The following is a 20020-nucleotide window of genomic DNA, read 5'->3' as shown; positions in this document are numbered from 1 at the left end:
CTTGAGGGTGCAGTAAAACTCCTGGAGCAACTGACACATAGCTAAAGAAGACCAAAATTCCAAAGCCCTACTGTCTGTCTGTCTGAATGATTTCTAGGCTGTCTTTCAGTGTAAAACTCTCAGGGCGGCATGCAATCAATAATTTAAAAAGTAACAGTAAAATAGCGTACAAAACAAATATATAAGCACAGAAACTACAGCCGTAAAAACTAATAAAATCTAGTAGAGTTGCCATAAAACCAGAAACAGTTATCAAACATGCTGAAATAGCTACTCAAATAAAAAGGAAAACATATTTGCTTGGCTCCCAAAGAACAAAAGGTTTTGTGACAGGCAAGTTTCCCTGAGGAAGTCTTTTATATATAGATGTGCTTCCCCAGTATGCATTTATAAGCTTTTGGGATTTACAATAAGCTGAAGATTGGCTTGGCTTTGATATTTCCCTGTCGTCCAAGAATGAGGGACAATGACACACAATCAATTCACCCTTGTCTAAGAAATGGCCCTTCTTGACCTGTTATATTGAGGCTTACATCGTAATATGCAGTTACAGTAAGTCGTTAGAAACATGGGAATTTACCTTGCCTTTAACCATCATCATTCACATAACTTTTATTTAATTATGACAAGGAATTGCCAATTAATGTGCTTAACATTTCTTTGCAGGGCGATCAAGGACAAAGAGGTTCATTGGGAGAGGCAGGCCCCAAAGGCGAAAGAGTGAGTTCTTAGGACGAAGTAATAATGTACCACTGATACCACAAAACTACCAGGCCCTCTGCCTGGTTCCCTGTAACCTCTCTTCTTGCAGTGAGGGAACTGCCAGAAGGCCCTCAGAGCTGGACCTCAGCGTCTGGGCTGAAGGATGGGGATGGAGATGCTCCTTCAGATATTCTGGGCTGAGGCCGTTTAGGGCTGTAAAGGTCAGCACCAACACTTTGAATTGTGCTCGGAAACGTACTGTGAGCCAATGTAGATTTTTCAGGACCTGTGTTATACAGTCTTGGCAGCCACTCCCAGTCACCATTCTAGCTGCTGCATTCTGGATTAATTGTAGTTTCCTGGTCACCTTCAAAGGTAGCCCCATGTAGAGCGCATTGCAGTAGTCCAAACAGGTGATTACTAGATAACTAAGGGACTTGTTTCCATACAATGCGAGCCTGACCTTGGGCCTTGGGCTTGAACACTTCCCATTCTTCTCCCCTCCTCCCATGCCCCTGGAAAGAGGTATAAACTGCGATTCAATTTCACTTTCTGTGATCTCTGGCTTGTTAGATGTGAAGCAGAAATTGTGGTGTAAAATGAACTCAGTTGCAAAACAACTCAACTTCAAGCCATGGGTTTGAAATTAGTTTGTTTTAATAAAGTAGAATTCATTTTCAACCACAGTTTCTGTTTTATATGCAGCAACAAGCTTGGAATCATGGAAAGGGAATAATAAAATTGTAGAGTTGGAAAGGACCAGAAGGGTCATCTGTTCCAATTCCCTGCAATGCTGGAATCATTTGCCCAATGTGGGGCTTGAACCCAGGACTCTGGGATAAAGACTCTTGTGCTCTACTGACTGAGCTATCGCCAAGCTGAGGTGTATTCCTCTTCCAGGTGAGAGAGGAAGGGGTGCCCTTGACCATGTAAGCATTACATGTGAATTGTCCAATTGTGTGCACAAACATCAAAATAAAATGGGAATAAGGTAGTTTAATGCTAATACACTGACTTAAGTTATTTGAGAGGAGGCATTCTCCTTGCTTCATTCAAATGTGTGTTCCCTTAATATGACTACAATGTTCAATATGCTTTAATTTTCTTTCTTTTTCTTAGGGTCCTGAAGGTGTTAGAGGAATTAGTGGTCTTCCTGGGCCTAAAGGAGAAAGTGTACGTATAGTGTGATTATTATTAATCGTAGCATTTGTAATTTACATTGCTATCATGTATTATGAAACAAGTGTGATTTACATAATGGCAACATGTTACAGAAGATGTTACTTCTTTCTCAAGGGCTTACCGGGAGTGGATGGCCGTGAAGGGATCCCTGCCATGCCAGGAACAAAGGTACTTAATTTATCGTGGTGTTTAATTTATATTTTCAAAAACTGCTCACTTCCATATTGTGTTGATTAGAACCGAAATTCACAGAGAATCAGTGAAGATTACAGAGAATAGAACTATTAATTATGATTAGCAATGTTATCTCTATGGATCCTGCATATTCAGAGGCAATAATGGTGACTGGTGTCTCCAAAGAGTAAGAGTCTGCCCCATCAAGTTGCTCCTAATACGGTGTCTCTTGACCCCGTCCACAACTCCTCCCATCTTCCCTATACCAGCTCTGCCAATGGAAGCTGCTCCTCCTCCCATGCCAGTGGGCGCCATGATGATAGCTAAGTGGAACTTCTGTGAGAGGTGTGGGCAACCTTTGGCCCTCCCATTGTTGGTGAACTGTTAACTCCCATCAGACCTAGCAGACGTGGCCATTGGCCAGGGAAGATGAGAGCTGTACTGCAGACAGTGCTCAGCTAGGAGAACCAAGGGTCTGACTCAGTTTAAGGGACAGTCCTATGTTCTGGCACTTAGGTCTAACCAGCAGCTACCTCCTTATGTTGTAATGGAGCAGTCAGATGCCAAATTACCACTTGTGTCACACATGCATGAAAGGAATCCTTTACACATATGCCTCCACCAATTAACCCCTCCACTTATTTCCCATTTAGTTAATTCATTGCTAACATTAATTTCTCTTCATATTGAAATGCCCAATTTTCTCCCCTTTATTGGACAGTCTCCAGTCTTTGGGGTTTGCAAACAGGTCTGCCTCATGGGGAGCCATGTCCTTAGTGAGCCCCAGATGTTGATGCTGTGCAAGATGCCAAACCAGTCAGATCTCCACTTAAAGAAGAAGAGTTTGGATTTGATATACCCGAAGGAGTCTCAAAGCGGCTAACAGGGTCATGCAGAAAGCAGAAGTGTGCTAGTTAAATGATATGAATGAGCCACTTTTGTCAATGGTGAGCCAGTCTGCTTCTGCTCCTACTGCATCTTCATGAAGAACACGACAGTCACTCAAGTTGCACCTAGCATTATCTGTGGGTGTAAGCGGAAAGCAAACCTTTTTTGCCTCTTTTGTGCACCCATACTGGCTGGGTGAGTCTTTTGGTTAACTCCCAAGTACTATCAAGTTGTTAACAACCAGAACAACAGTGATATTACATTCCATAAGTTAGCGGTTTGGAAAAGGATGCCACAGTATTTTTAAAAATAGATACTAACATGTTCGTTTGGGCTTTTTCTGAATAGCAAACAAGCAGACAGTTTGTACTACAACGGTTTTCATTTGATTGATGCAAACATTTCTTTCCAGGGTGAACCAGGAAAACCAGGCCCTCCAGGTGATATAGGAGTTCAGGGACTGCCAGTAAGTATTTTGTGTTCTTTAAATGTAAAACATAGTTAAATTTCCAAGCTTATTAAGCCTTCATTTTCTGTAATGACAGGAATAGTGAGGAGTGGAGCCTTTAAAAATTAGGGTGTAGGTAGCCTGATTCAATTTTACTGGGATGATCCTGTTTGTGTTAATTGCATACGGAAAGGGTAAGTTTCAGGATTGTCATGGAAGTTTTAGAGGGCACCCAAGCTAGGAAGCTAGATAAAAATGTTGATGTCTCTCTTTAAGAGAATAGAACACGCCCACTTCCTCACCATTTCACCAAGGTGCAGCCCCGCCATGCTGTCTCCCACTGCTCCACCCAGATACAACTAAATCTAGTGCCGCCTATGCAACATGATGACATCATCCCTGCAAGGATATTATGGCTGTGCTGAAGTGTATGTCAAAGACTGTTTGGCTCCTGACGTTTTTCCTACATCTTTTGTAATGTATAGCATAGATTAGTTGCATGTACTACTATCAAAATTTATTATTTTCCTTATTCAGAAGACCACTTTACCACAATCTCTCTCTCTTTCTCATTCCAATTCCTTGTGCCTACTGTATTCCTAAGGTGGGATGAAACCATAAGGAAACCAATAGATCAATCAAATAATATAGTCGCTGTTGCTGAAAACTGGGCTCTGGTATGAAAATCAATGTGTTTCATAGCATGCTTTTAGGAACCAACTTAAGCATGTGCTTAAAGAGTTTTCCATGTCCTTTGGAGGGGGAAGGTTAATTATGTTGGCACTAGTTTGGGGTGTTTTTTAAAATGGATTTTGGCTCTATTGAGACATGCTTGTAAAAGGTCCAATATAATTCACTTGATGACATAGCTTGGCAAAAAGAAACAGTACGCAACACTACGGGAGACACTCCTCAAATACAGACTATAATTGCCCAAGGGAGTAAGGAATATTTGCACCTTTTAAGTACATAGAACATTACAAACATTTTAAGGCAATGTGTTTTCTTTGTTTTGTTTTAGGGTTTACCAGGGTCTCCAGGAGCAAAAGGTGTTGCTGGACCGCAGGTAAAGTATTCTAGGCAATCTGGGAAAGACTCCAGGTGTATTTTTTATTGTTATTCCACTCTTTCTCCAAGATAGTGGCACATATTATGACGTGGCTAATTCTCCTTGTCTCCCAACAGGGTAATGCAGGTCCTCCTGGGATTCCTGGCTTGATGGGGAATTCGGGTAAACCTGTAAGCTTCTTTCTTTCTCCAGTTTCATTTTGTTTTTTACTAACACTTGCACATTTTGTGCAGAATCAGTTTTAAAGCATATTCTATTCTTGTAATCATGTTAAACAGGGAGAACAGGGGCCACAGGGAGAAAAAGGGCCCATCGGACCCAGGGGCCCATCGGTAAGTACTTGTTCTGCTCTATCTTTAGGTTCTGGGATTTCTGTTATAGGCCAATGATGCAGGAGACAAGGTCTGCATAATAGCTGCTTGTGTTATTTGCTTGTGATGTAAACTCTTTTAGCTTTCACATCAATTTCTTCCCCCAAATTAGTTGTGCACATTTGCCTCACATTTGCTGATTCATAATACAAATAAACTCAGCCCGATATTCTGTAGTGAGTTAAACACTCCAACCAAAACCATGAAACATGTAAGTAGAATTATATGATAAGCTGAACACTAGTCTACTGATCCACTTCAAGCAGAGCTTTCATGGTCCCTAGAGGGACTGAAGACCCTTGCACACTATGCCAGAAGTTGTGGGGTTCTTTTTGGTTCTTCTGTTGTGAACTGAGGATGAATTTCAGCTGCACTGCATGAAGTCTTAGCCATTGTTTATGACAGTATGGAAGCATGACATTTCTTGGAACCCTCTCAAGAACCTGTCCCTGGGTGGCCACTAAGGGTAAGCCTCTCAGCTACACCACTGTGTCCAGACTTCATTCAAAATGTTTGGTGCTGCCACCTGCTGTGTTAGATATTTTATTACCCCATGAAAAATAATATATACATTATCCTATATATTAGACATAATACATATATGTGTAATTATGCATAAATCATTTACCCCATGAATATCCTTGAATATACTACTACCTATAATTTTACATAATACATAACTGTTTATTGTACATAATATATATACCATACGACTATTAAATACGTATTATTAGCCCATTTATCTGTTTTAAGAACATTATATCTATCTCATGATGCATTATTGTAAACACTAATGAATATTCATTAATCACTACCCTTCATAATCTTACATTCAGACATTGCCTGAAATATCTCTCATCAACATGGAAGTGCATTTTATACCTTGTTATTATTAATCTGGCATATCACATGATAATCATCAGCCCCTATATATAAGCCCCCCCCCTGTACCACATCCATACGTGTGGGCCATGGCTTGATCTAAGGTAGGTCGAAACAGGAGCACCTCTACCATGCAAATGTATGGTACAAGATCAAGAAATGGGTCCTCAAATGCATGTTTGGGTTAAAAGTGGGTTCAGGGCCTGAAAAGGTTGAAGATACTTTATCTACACTGAACACAAAGGGTGAGATATATTTCTTTGGAATCCACATAGAACAATACACAGGCACATTTTCAAACCTAGTATGCAATCTAATGAAACCCACTTTCTGGAATATGTGCTAGTAACATCACAGGTTCACTAAATGGTGTTATATAATCCTGCCTGCCGGGACTGTTAATACAGGTTTGCAGCAGGGATTCTTCTTACCCAAATGAAGAAAGGCGATGAGGGAGCAAAAGTGAAGTATACTTAAGGAGACAGTACACTATGCCTGAACACAGTACACTGAAAATGTGGCAATGGATTTGGGGAATACCTTGCCATCGTTCTGAAAACCATTGTGCTCCATGGAACATCCATGCAAAACTGAGTTGCATAGAGTAATAACTACCAAAGTCAAGGGATTATTCCTTTGCTTTCTCTTTCAGCTCTGGCTAATGACACAATAACTTCATATATATTTCTTTTCAGAACAATTCTTTATTTGCAAAAATTGCAAACTGTTGGTGGCTTTGAGCAGAACTTGTTTAGATATACTTGACTATTTCCCAAATTCCTTTCTCTAAACTGATGCCGGTCTGAATGTTTTTGGACAGCTCTTGGTTAATAAAGAACAGGGTAGTTCCCTAACTGGATAATGCAAGATAATCTTCTAAACTATGTTTTTAATCCTGTAAAATGCAACTAAGGGTTTATAAAATCAGCAGTGCGTAGAAACCGGAGCTACCATACTGTGTTAATTATTAACCGTCCCCACTGCAAGCTCTGGAAGCAGTTCAGATTAGACTCTGAAAGTTCTAGTTCTAATGACCAGCATGACATCTTCTAGATTTCTATAAGCTAATAATGGTTTGCATAAGCTGATAGACGTGCAAAACATTCTATAACTCATGCTTTCAATGAGAAACGTTGGGGAAACACTGCTGCTGTTCTCTTTACACGTTAGTTTACACCGATAGTTTCCTTATATCTAAATTTACAAATCATTCTTAACCATACAGTGGTACCTCGGGTTAAGAACTTAATTCATTCTGGAGGTCCGTTCTTAACCTGAAACAATTCTTAACCTGAGGCACCACTTTAGCCGCTGCACAATTTCTGTTCTCATCCTGAAGCAAAGTTCTTAACCCGAGGTACTATTTCTGGGTTAGCAGAGTCTGTAACCTGAAGTGTCTGTAACCTGAGGTACCACTGTTCTTACTTGGAAGCTAGACTTTATTTCAATGTGGCCCAGTCACAAGTAACTAAACTACTGTAAGTTTACAGCCATGCAGCCCACTATGGTTAACTTAGAAGCAAGTCCCATTATGGTCAATAGAGCTTCTTACTCCCAGAGAAGAGCGCTTAGGATTTCAACCTTAGGGTCAAACTGCACATCATGCTTAATGCATGACAGGCTGCTATTTCTCTTGCTTTTCTTAAATTAATTACAGCTGCAACCCACCCACCCCCCAGTAGTTCTCAAGAGTGTAGCATACAGGGAGGGTAGCTGTTTCTTTTACCAGCATCCCCAAACACAGTGTAGTTACAAAGTTTAGTAAAAAGTTCACATTCTATATTAAAAAGTCGTCCTTCTTGATTTCTTATTCTTCCAGTAAGTTTCACCATTTCTGCATTTTTCATTAATTTTAGTTGCCCATCTTCTTTAGTTGGAACTGCTGCTTCTTTCCATCCCTGGGCATATACAGTGGTACCTCTGATTACGAACTTAATTCGTCCTGGAGGTCCGTTCTTAACCTGAAACTGTTCTTAACCTGAGGTACCACTTTAGCTAATGGGGCCTTCTGCTGCCGCCACTGCACGATTTCTGTTCTCATCCTGAGGTAAAGTTCTTAACCCAAGGTACTACTTTGGGGTTAGCGGAGTCTGTAACCCGAAGTGTTTGTAACCTGAGGTACCACTGTATCATTCTAGCTGCCGTGGTAGCATACGAAAATAATTTCCTTTGTTCTCTTGGTACCTCTGAACCCAAAATTCCTATATAAAGTGCAGTTTGACTCCTAGTCTGCATTCATCTCCTCAACAACCTGATCAACAAAACGAGGAACTTTTACCAAGTACTTGATTGGTACCTGGTTCATGGTAACATGATTGGCCAACCCCTTGAACCTCTATACTTTCACTTAATTTGAAATAGCTTCCTTTGGAGCATTAGAACCATCACCCCACTTGTTATGATCTGCTGCACAAGGAGAAAATAACATGGATAAGATCAAGCCTTTGAATCACTGTAATGGCACAAGTCAGTGTACTGCAATCTTACAACCAAACTTCCCATATCTTAATGTTATAGATCAAAATGTATTAATAAAACATGTCTTTCATTGTTCTTTTTGCCAGTTTATTTGAAGCCTTGCTTCGCACACACATTATGGAAATTGGTCTATATGATTATCGCACTTCATTTGGTTAAAATCTTTGAAAGCTTTCCTTTTATGCAAAATTGCTCCAGAGTATCAATTTTTAAACTTCAAAGTGTCAGACATAATCAGTGATAATGCTTAAAAAAAAAAGAATCAGCAGCAGTGGTATAAGCAGATTATTTGTGCTCAGTTGGGCACAGTGGCCCATTCTTGGCTTCGCTGTGCCAGTCTTTGCCAGTTCTTTTCCTCCATTGATTTCCACTCTGTTATTTAGCCATGATGCTATATATGGATCAGATGCGCACCCCCCCCCAAAAAGCAAGATGGCTATGCTATTAAAATGGACAGTGTTGTTGCTGTTTAGTCGTCTTAGTCGTGCTTGACTCTCCATGACCCCATGAACCAGAGCATGCCTTGGAAACTCTCACTTTCTTCTCAAAACTTCTCCTTTTTTATGTCCATGGAGTTTTCTTGGCAAAATACTGGAGTGGTTTGCCAGTTCCTTCTCCAGATGGATCACATTTAGTCTAAACCAGTGGTGTCCAAACTTTTTTCGAAGAGGGCCCGATTTGATGAAGTGAAGGGCTGTGAGGGCCGACCAAAGGGCCAACCAAAGTTGTTAACCTTTTTTTAGGATTGAAGTTGTTGAGGTTTTTTTTAGGAGTTATCCCCAGGAAATAAACTGCTGCAGGGGCTGGATTAAACCGACTGGCAGGCCAGTTTAGACCCCCAAAATGGTCTTTGGACATGCCTGGTCTAAACTCTCAGTTATGACCTGTCCATTTTGGATGGACCTGCACAGCATAGCTCATAGCTTATTGGAGTTATTCAAGCCTCTTTGCCACAACAAGGCAATGAAGGGGCTTATGGACAATACAGTACTTCAGTTTGGACTTTGATGAGGCTTCACAGGAATGGAGTATCACCATAGTGGGACAGCTATCAAGAGTACCTCTCTGATTACCCTCTTACAGTTGGAAGGGACCATACTGATGGACTGAGTGCTCTTGCTTGAATTTAAAAAATGTATTTAAAAAACAAAGGCACATCAAATTGTGCCCAGAAAATGGCTAAGGAGAGGGAGATAAACATATATAGCCAACAATATGCCAGGGACTTTGCAGTCAAGAGTCCAGTGGCCTAAAAGTTATGCTCAGGATTCCTTTCCCATGTGTAAACAATAACTGGAAAGCCTACATGCATGCTTGCTATCCTGCATGTTCATCCTTCCTGGGATGTTCTTAGATTACATTCCCTCTAAACTAAAAAGCTCCAAATGTTGTAACCATTCCTGAAGTGAGGTGACCAGAATTAGTTAGGGTTGCACCATAGAGTTGTACAATGCTGTTATGATAACGACTGTTTTGTTTTCAAACCTCTCCCTAAAGATCCCAAGACAAGCATTGTGATGCAGATGCATATCTAGATGTGCATTTGCCTTCCTTATTGGCTGTACAAGAAAAAGAACCTGGCCCTCTTTAGTAGGGCAGCTAGGTGTAGACTTTTGACACCTGAAGAACAGATGTTCAGATTTGATGCCACAACATGGTTTGGTGCTATGCGAATGAACATGGAACACACTCATATGATCTCTCCTCATCTTGAGCACGGTGATCTCCTCTCTCTCTGGTTTGTATTAAATTGAAGGAGAGAGCATGGAAGCCCAAGACTTCTGGTAGCAGACTGTACTTAGACTGGTAGCAGACTGTACTTAGACCCTCACACCACGGGGTCACATTCATGTAAATTGTCAACCTGAAACAAGTTCACATGATGCGCAGCATTACAAAATGAGATTTTCCTAACTGAAACATGAAAAGATGTGAGCATATAATAGTTTTTTTAAGCACATTAAACTGGAACTGCTAGCCTAAGCACCCTAATTTTCCCTACCAAAAATATTAGTTTTTTCAATTGCATATCTTATGGTAATAAACAGAAGAAGTGGTTTTCAATTTATTCTAATTTTAATTTTTACTTGAATCTGCATCTAGAGGCATGTTCAATAATCATGTTACAAAAGTAACTAAATGGAGCTAAATTTGTGGAGAAGATTAATTAATTTTCTGGGTCACCTGAAGGTTTTTTCCAAGCCTTTCTAAAAGCCACTCATGTTTATGACATATGAATTTTATAGAAGCAGTGACTGGAAACTTACCCAATTCTGAGTTCTTTTGATCCCTCCAGGATACTTAATTATTTTCCAGTAAGTTTCCTTGCTTTGCTTTGCTTTGCTTTGCTTGAAAAGCCATTTCATGCAATTTCAAGATGCAGCATAACATGTATTTCATATGTAGCTTCATCTCTTCATTGCTCAGCAACCTGTTGTGTTAGTTTCCTTACCAGAAGATTAACATGAAAGCTAGAATTACACTTACCCACAGTGTTTCATGTTAAGTCAGTTCTGATGGTGTATCACTCTCGTCAGATTATGCACACACTCATCTAACTGGTTGATAAACTTATCTTTAAAAGCAATACAATAAGAAAATAATAAGAGCCTGCTGGATCAGGTCAGTGGACCATCTAGTCCATCATCCTGTTCTCACAGTGGCCAAGGCGATGCTTCAAGGAAACTTGCAAGCAGAACATGGGCAGAAAAGTACTCCCACTACCCACAGTTTCCAGCAACTGGTATTTAACCATGGGAACCGAGCATCCTCTATGAAGAGATATTAGGCTGCTCATACCTGAAGAATCACACTTTAGCATATGCTTGTCCTTCCAGAGGAGATACATGTGTGTTTATGATGCATAATGAAATGGTAGTATTAGAAGCTACCTTCTTCTAAGTTGGGATTTTGCTTTTTAGCTGACTATAAAAAAATAAAGTAAGCATTAATGAAACGATTCTTCGTTTTGCTGCTGGAAAATGATTTAACAATGCCTCCTTGTTTTCTCAAAGGGTAGCAGAGGTGAGCTGGGTCCTGCTGGCCCTCCAGGTCCACCAGGTAAAATGGTAAGCAGCCACTGTCTACTCACATCAAATTCATTTTTATTTTTCTAAGAGCTTGTGGTTTCCCCTTAGGATCCATAGCAACCTAGCAGTTTATGCAAGAAGCTAAAGATGAAACATGAATACGATCATTGTTGCCTTCCCTCTTCCCAACTTGTGCCTCTACTAAGATCCACATTTTCTTATTTGAATTCTGTAAAATTCTACTGGGAACACATCATTTTTAATGCAGTAATGTGAGGAAGAAAAGTGGATATCTCTCTTTGTGTATTGCCTTAAGATGGTGAAGTTAGCTGTCGCTTGTGTTATTAATTTTAAAAGGAGCAGAAATAATGAAAGGCCAGTTTTTCCTCTTTTTTCCTGCTAGCAGCTATCTGGCATTAATGACTACTGAGCGTGAATGCCTTCTTTGAAATGACTCAATCTTCATTTGCATGGTTTCTGCTCGAAGGGCAGCCTGGCTATTTGGGAACTGAAAGAGCTCCCTGTTAAGAGAGGAATGCTCACACCATAGGGTCGAGGAATTACAGCATCCTCCTCCATAAAGGCACAAATATTTTAGCAGATGTATTAAAAGTCTGGGAACTGCTGTTTTCTGGCTGCAGTAGATTATAGCAAACTGTCAGCAACAATTAAGCAGAGTCTATGGTTTAGAAAGAAAGCACACAGCCGGCTGTTCTTATTACTCTCCATAGGGAAAGTGTAATGTGCTTCTCAGAGGCTGGATCTCTTTATCAATGGTTCTTTTGTTCACTCTAAAAATTACCCTAAGAATCTTCCATTTGTTTTCACAGGGTGGCGAAGGTGACATAGGCCTCCCAGGTTTACCTGGGCCTCCAGGATTGCCTGGTGCTAAAGGTGACAGGGTAAGCATACGATTTGCCATAAGGAATTGCTGCAGCTACCCTTGGTCTAATTATTTTCTGAAGCCACTTAAAGGGGGAGGAGTTAAGAACTACCAATATTGCAGGGGTGGGGAATCTGGGGAGCCTCCGCTGTTGTACTCTTAACTCAAGCCCATCCAACATGGCTCACGGTCAGGGATGACGGATGTAGTCCAAATCTGGAGGGCCAAAGGTATCCCAGCCCTGAATTGTTATGTATAGGTTTCTGCCCTCAGGTCTGTGAAAACTGTTGTGGTGTGTAGCCAACAAGTTCCTCACTACCACCACCACACACACCTTGGCTTTTTTTTACCCTTCACCTCACCTTTGCTGATGTCCACTAAAAATTCCTCCTGATATTGCTGCAACTATCTTAACTGAAATAATTACTTTAATTAAAGCCCCCACTTCCAGTCACACTTTCACCGACGTAAAATTGAGCCTAAGAATGGAATTTCACTTTATTAGAACCCCAGTTCCATCATACACTGCTACCACTTCATAGGTGCCAATTCTATAGGGCTGAGGTGTCTTCAGCCCGCCCCGCCCCCAAGTCTGCTGGGACAGGACTGAGCCCCTCCCCAACCTTGTAGCAGTGGTCCTCACTTGGGTGGCAGTGGTCCTTGCTCATCCTCTTGGGTGGCGGCAGGCCTCACTAGGCTTCCTCATGCACAGATGGCCCCTGCAATTTTGGGTGGAACTCGGTGCCTCTTTACCCCTTTGATTGTTGCTAAGGGTTTTCCAGATTATTTCTGAGGTTTTTGTTTTCTGCTCATTGGAGGTCTCTCCCCTGTCCTTCCCACTCAAGCCTCCAGTCTTTTCCTTTTGCACCCCTGGGTAACTTTAGCCTTCGCATTCAAAGTCGCTGGTTGCTTAGTTAGCAAATTAAGGAAAAATCTTAGCTCTGACTTGATTGTCAATGAGATCTTCTCTCTCTCTCTGGGAAAAGGCTTCTTAACTTCAGCTGTTGCTTTCTTGAAATTATTTGCCTTGTCTGTGCTAGGGGATATTTGATGTTCTGTCAATGAGCATTCATCATTATGGCATTAGCTTAGTTGGCAGAGTGCTATAGAATTCCAGAGCCATCAGTTCTGAGGAATTAACTTAGAAAGGGTTTATTCTCAAGGGAAGTCAAATTATAGGTAGTCTTTACCACTTGCTACTGATGCCTAGAGCTCTTCAATGTAGCTGTGCCTTCCCCAGTACTCATGTGATCTTCTCTATATTTAAAATGGAATATATATGTATAATTTCTGCTCCAGCCCTTGAAGTGTCTACTGGTGGATACACCTTCCAAATACTAATAGCTACCATTAACAAGAACCATTCCTGCTGCATTCTAGAACTCAACATCAACCTTAGAGTTTTTCCGAGTATCCTTAGCTGCAGTGCTTATTGCATTGAATGAAAATATGTTCCTGGACAAAATGAAGGGCACAATCCCTTTCACTCACAGAGAGCGGCACACCTCAGGCCATTGGAGTATATACTGTCCCAGGGCCGCTGCCACCCCATGCACCTTGGGGAGTCCAATAGAATCATAGAATCGGGAGAGACCACAAGGGCCATCCAGTCCAACCCCTGCCAAGCAGGAAATAGCCTGCTCTTTTCTAAGCCCTCAGGACATTGGTACTTTCAGTCCTATTAGTACCGTAGTGGTTAGTCTGTGCACTAGCGGGTGGAAGAAAAATGTGGCACCTTAGGTCCTCCATGCATTGTGAATGGTTGGGTGTATTTCTGCAGCGTGCCCAAGGTCATTTACCATGGTAGTGGCATGCATGCCTGGAGGTGGCTTAGTGGGGAGGGTGGAGTTCCAATAGACATGTTTGGGGCACCCTGCAGGTGTCTGTCTCCATGACAGGTGAATATAGTGTCTTTTTCTCACCAAGGTCTGCTTCAAACATGCCTTCTCAACCTTCCAGCTTTCCCTCATTTGTACATTTGCTGCCCTATCCATGTGACCCAAGGATCCATTCATGCCACTGTGGGGATTTTGAATCTCCTTCCCACTTAGATCCAAGAGGAATTCCAGAGTGGGTGCTTGTTGTGTGGTCTGCCAGAACCACCTAGGAAGGTGATGCATGGATTAGTGTCCACAAGGAAGCAATGTTGATGGTACTGATGGAATCCATCCTTTAAACACACAAGTAGGCACAGGTACTCACATTCTCGCATGAAGATGGCCAAAAATGCAGGTGTTTGACGTGAGGATTATACCTTGTCATCAACTCAGATGGCTCCATCTTTCATGGTAATATATTCAGTTATGCATGAAAATGGGTCCAAACCATTAGGGCAGACAGAAGTGAAACTTGAAGGAATACAAGAAGCGGTGTTATACTAAGCCAGAGCAACGTTCCATCTAGTTCAATGTTTTTGTTTGTTTTTTGCTTTTGTTGTAGAATGATATTTTCTATGAGGGGGCATGGTGGTGGTGAGTTGTCACAATTCAAACCCAGTGGCAAGAGAGCCAGATTGGCTCTACCAGTGTATTTGCACTGTACTGAGCTTGCTGCGGCCACCTCTGTTCTGGTATACAGCAGTGATTCAGAGTGAGGGAGGTCAGGTGATTGGCACTGCTGTAAATGTGTGGGTTGGGTGTAACTACATGCCATAGGAAACATACTGGATGTAACTGATAGAATATTAGTTTCACAGATGGCAGATGGTAGCAGTGGCATAGCAGGGTAGTGGCAGTGGCACTGGGGCGGTTTCCTCAGGTGCAGAATTTTTAGGGGTACAAAATTTCAATGCCTGGTGCTGTCTCAATACAGTTGCATGTTGCTGGGCTCCTTCAAAAATGACTTCTCCGTGCAAACCGGGAAGTGACCTCTCCAAACAATGGAATGACTCTTATTTCCACAATCTCCTGGGTGACTCAGACACTGTTAGGCACTTGAATGTGCATGTGTACTCTGTCTATTCCCCCCCCCCCTGTGCGGCCCTGGATACTGGCAACCCATGCTACACCACTGAATGGTAGCCATATCTGGGGGGTATATTTGTGCTGCATCCTGAAATTGACAAAAACAGGCACAACACACTGTTTCCCTCCTAGCACTGCAGGATGTTGTGATGTCCTAGCATGCAGAGCAATCCCATGGGAACAGTGCCTGGCCAGGTATTCTGACTTGGAAGTCTCAGGGTAGCCTACTGTTGCAATGGTACCCATGTCCACATTCTTGCCACATGCTTATTCTTTTGGTTACGCACAGTGGTGTGGTATAAAAGCACTGCCACTATTACTTTATTCTTAAATTGCAATAATACAAATGTTCCTTGTATACATTCTGTAGGAGGGAGTGCTGAAATGTATCTAGTTTGCTTCTGTTCTTTTCCTCTCATTTGTGCCTTCATGCTGTTCAGCAGGCGTGGTGCAGTGTATGAAAGCTAAGAGAAATAAGAAGTGTAGATGAAAGAGTATGTGTGTGTGTTCAATATAAATATCTCCAAAATCAAAGCATTCAAACACGTACCCCACACACTGGGCAGCAGTAGTACCAGATTGTGAGGGGGCAAACTCTGTCTCATATTAAGCCTTCCCATAAAGAAACACCTCTATGTTTCAAAGGAGCACTCTGATTTGCAAAACATTTATTCAGAATTAAGTTATGCTGTTTCCATCAGATTTACAATCATGGATGAAAGTCTGCTTAGAAGAGCAGCCTCAATTAACATTCTAATTTAATATTCTATCTATTGTTGGGTTTAGTGGAAGTTCCCAGGTGTTTTTAAAATGAAAGCTGTTTTTCTAAAAAAAATATTAAAAAAATAAGAAATCAAGAACAAAAATGGGAGACCTTCCTGATCTGTGGAAATAGGTCTTGTGCAGAAATTCAACAAGAGAAGCTTGTCCCACAGTAAAGATGAAGCAGTGGAAATCTTCATCACCTGAATTTAATGTCCGCTGTGCAGCTGTTTAATATACTGGGACCCTAGAAGAAGAAAGGTGGCAATCAACAATACCAAGTTTCATTAGCTGTAGCTTGAGAAGTTGGTTTGTTAAGTAAATAAGTCAATGAACATGTCTCCTGGTAAGGAATTCTGAAAATGAGAGGAAGAGGGAGGGAAGGAGAGGCAGCCTTGATGTGCAAATGAAAAATGTAAAAGATGGAATTGAGAGTGAGAGTTAAAATTTGCATTGAAAGGGCAGGAAAACTCATCAGTACACAAGATCATATCATTCAATGTGGAATAATTAACTGCCCTGATAGTGATGCACAGATACATCTTAGTTATGTTTTTCAAAGGTCTAAATACCTCCAAATGCCTTGAAGTTGTTGTTGTTGTTGTTCAGTCGTTCAGTCGTGTCCGACTCTTCGTGACCCCATGGACCAGAGCACGCCAGGCACGCCTATCTTTCACTGCCTCTCGCAGTTTGGCCAAACTCATGTTAGTAGCTTCGAGAACACTGTCCAACCATCTCATCCTCTGTCGTCCCCTTCTCCTTGTGCCCTCCATCTTTCCCAACATCAGGGTCTTTTCCAGGGAGTCTTCTCTTCTCATGAGGTGGCCAAAGTACTGGAGCCTCAACTTCAGGATCTGCCTTCTAGTGAGCACTCAGGGCTGATTTCTTTGAGAATGGATAGGTTTGATCTTCTTGCAGTCCATGGGACTCTCAAGAGTCTCCTCCAGCACCATAATTCAAAAGCATCAATTCTTCGGCGATCAGCCTTCTTTATGGTCCAGCTCTCACTTCCGTACATTACTACTGGGAAAACCATAGCTTTAACTATACGGACCTTTGTCGGCAAGGTGATGTCTTTTTTAAGATGCTGTCTAGGTTTGTCATTGCTTTTCTCCCAAGAAGCAGGCGTCTTCTAATTTCGTGACTGCTGTCACCATCTGCAGTGATCGTGGAACCCAAAAAAGTGAAATCTCTCGCTGCCTCCATTTCTTCCCTTCTATTTGCCAGGAGGTGATGGGACCAGTGGCCATGATCTTAGTTTTTTTTATGTTGAGCTTCAGACCATTTTGCGCTCTCCTCTTTCACCCTCATTAAAAGGTTCTTTAATTCCTCCTCACTTTCTGCCATCAAGGTAGTGTCATCAGCATATCTGAGGTTGTTGATATTTTTTCCGGCAGTCTTAATTCCGGTTTGGGATTCATCCAGTCCAGCCTTTCGCATGATGAATTCTGCATATAAGTTAAATAAGCAGGGAGACAATATACAGCCTTGTCGTACTCCTTTCCCAATTTTGAACCAATCAGTTGTTCCATATCCAGTTCTAACTGTAGCTTCTTGTCCCACATAGAGATTTCTCAGGAGACAAATGAGGTGATCCGGCACTCCCATTTCTTTAAGAACTTGCCATAGTTTGTTGTGGTCGACACAGTCAAATGCTTTTGCGTAGTCAATGAAGCAGAAATAGATGTTTTTCTGGAACTCTCTAGCTTTCTCCATAATCCAGCGCATGTTTGCAATTTGGTCTCTGGTTCCTCTGCCCCTTCGAAATCCAGCTTGCACTTCTGGGAGTTCTTGGTCCACATACTGCTTAAGCCTGCCTTGTAGAATTTTAAGCATAACCTTGCTAGCGTGTGAAATGAGTGCAATTGTGCGGTAGTTAGAGCATTCTTTGGCACTGCCCTTCTTTGGGATTGGGATGTAGACTGATCTTCTCCAATCCTCTGGCCACTGCTGAGTTTTCCAAACTTGCTGGCATATTGAGTGTAGCACCTTAACAGCTCTTTTAAAATTTTAAATAGTTCAGCTGGAATATCATCACTTCCACTGGCCTTGTTGTTAGCGAGGCTTTCTAAGGCCCATTTGACCACTCTCCAGGATGTCTGGCTCAAGGTCAGCAACCACATTACCTGGGGTGTATGAAACCTCCATATCTTTCTGGTATAATTCCTCTGTGTATTCTTGCCACCTCTTCTTGATGTCTTCTGCTTCTGTTAGGTCCTTTCCACTTTTGTCCTTAATTGTGGTAATCTTTGTACGAAATCTTCCTTTCATATCTCCAATTTTCTTGAACAAATCTCTGGTTTTCCCCATTCTGTTATTTTCCTCTATTTCTTTGCATTGCTCGTTTAGAAAGGCCCTCTTGTCTCTCCTTGCTATTCTTTGGAAATCTGCATTCAATTTCCTGTATCTTTCACGATCTCCCTCGCATTTTGCTTGCCTTCTCTCCCCCGCTATTTGTAAGGCCTCATTGGACAGCCACTTGCTTTCTTGCATTTCTTTTTCATTGGGATGGTTTTCGTTGCTGTCTCCTGTATAATGTTATGAGCCTCCATCCACAGTTCTTCAGGCACTCTATCCACCAAATCTAAATCCTTAAACCTGTTCTTCACTTCAACTGTGTATTCATAAGGGATTTGATTTAGATTGTATCTTACTGGCCCAGTGGTTTTTCCTACTTTCTTCAGTTTAAGCTGGAATTTTGCTATAAGAAGCTGGTGATCTGAGCCACAGTCAGCTCCAGGTCTTGTTTTGCTGAGTGTATAGAGCTTCTCCATCTTTGGCTGCAGAGAATATAATCAATCTGATTCGATGTTGCCCATCTGGTGATGTCCATGTGTAGAGTCGTCTTGGTTGTTGGAAAAGATTGTGATTACCTGTGATTACCAGCTGTCTCTTGACAGAACTCTATCAGCCTTTGCCCTGCTTCATTTTGAACTCCAAGGCCAAACTTGCCAGTTGTTCCTTTTATCTCTTGACTCCTACTTTAGCATTCCAATCCCCTATAATGAGAAGACTCCTTCTTTGGTGTCATTTCTATAAGGTGTTGTAAGTCTTCATAGAATTGATCAATTTCAGTTTCTTCAGCATGGTAGTTGGTGCATAAACTTGGATTACTGTGATGTTAAAAGGTCTGCCTTGGATTCGTATCGAGATCATTCTATCATTTTTGAAAATTCATCCAGTACAAGCTTTCGCCACTCTTTTGTTGACTATGAGGGCCACTCCATTTCTTTTACGGGATTCCTGCCCACAGTAGTAGATATGATAGTCATCCGAACTGAATTCGCCCATTCCTGTCCATTTTAGTTCACTGATGCCTAGGATGTCAATGTTTATTCTTGCCATCTCATTTTTGACCACATCCAGCTTTCCAAGGTTCATGGTTCTTACATTCCAGGTTCCTATGCAATACTTTTCTTTACAGCATTGGACTTTCCTTTCGCTTCCAGGCATATCAGCAACTGAGCGTCCTTTCGGCTTTGGCCCAGCCGCTTCATCAGCTCTGGATCTACTTGTACTTGTCCTCCGCTCTTCCCCAGTAGCATGTTGGACGCCTTCCGACCTTGAAGTTAGGGGTTTCCAACTTCCTTGGACGCCTTCCGCCTTGAAGTTAGGGGTTTCCAACTTCCTAAATTGGGGGGGAAGGAAGGGGGAAAAGGGAGGAAACCACCTCTGCAGGGAAAAAAAAAGAAAAAAGAAAAAATAAAAAAGAACAAAAAAAAAAAAAAAAAGAAAAAAAAAAAAAGAGGAAATTACTCTTTTTATTATTTCAGGCCAAACACAGTTGGGAATTAGCCTTGTTTGGTGCCATGTTTTGTAAAGCAATTTCCATCAAGTGCGTGAACTACGATATACCAAGTAGATGATCAGCCAAGGGTGTGAACCAGTTGCCCAGACCCCATTTAGTACAACTTTCCTGAGCCCAGAATTCCCAGGTGCAAGCCATGTGCTTCACTTGTCAACTACGGGAGAAGAAGGAATGACCACAAGAGATTTCTGGGAGCATTAATCACCCACCTTGGCTGTCCCCATAACGCCACTTAGGCCAACACTTAAACTGAACTCTGTTTGTCATGCTGACAGTAAGGAGGAAGAGTTGAAATTGTCTGGTTATTGATTAGTGTTATCAGAAAAAAGGAAAGCAGGAATAGTGTTATTTAAAGTCTGTCTCACTACCAGCACTGACTGA

General features: G+C 41.7%; 1 protein-coding gene across 1 annotated transcript in view; it reads left to right on the top strand.

The window, feature by feature from the left end:
- Positions 1-20020, top strand: part of COL9A1 (collagen type IX alpha 1 chain) — a 64224-nt gene that overhangs the window by 31862 nt on the left and 12342 nt on the right. Inside the window, 9 exon segments of the mRNA XM_033143222.1 lie at positions 667-720; positions 1822-1875; positions 1999-2052; positions 3359-3412; positions 4416-4460; positions 4580-4633; positions 4742-4795; positions 11209-11262; positions 12054-12125. Of these exon segments, the coding sequence (XP_032999113.1) occupies positions 667-720; positions 1822-1875; positions 1999-2052; positions 3359-3412; positions 4416-4460; positions 4580-4633; positions 4742-4795; positions 11209-11262; positions 12054-12125 (495 nt within the window).

This window comes from Lacerta agilis, chromosome 3, assembly GCF_009819535.1.
Source record: "Lacerta agilis isolate rLacAgi1 chromosome 3, rLacAgi1.pri, whole genome shotgun sequence".
Lineage (NCBI taxonomy): Eukaryota > Metazoa > Chordata > Lepidosauria > Squamata > Lacertidae > Lacerta > Lacerta agilis.
The sequence above is the reverse complement of the archived record's forward strand: the minus strand, read 5'-3'. Positions and strand labels throughout refer to the sequence as shown.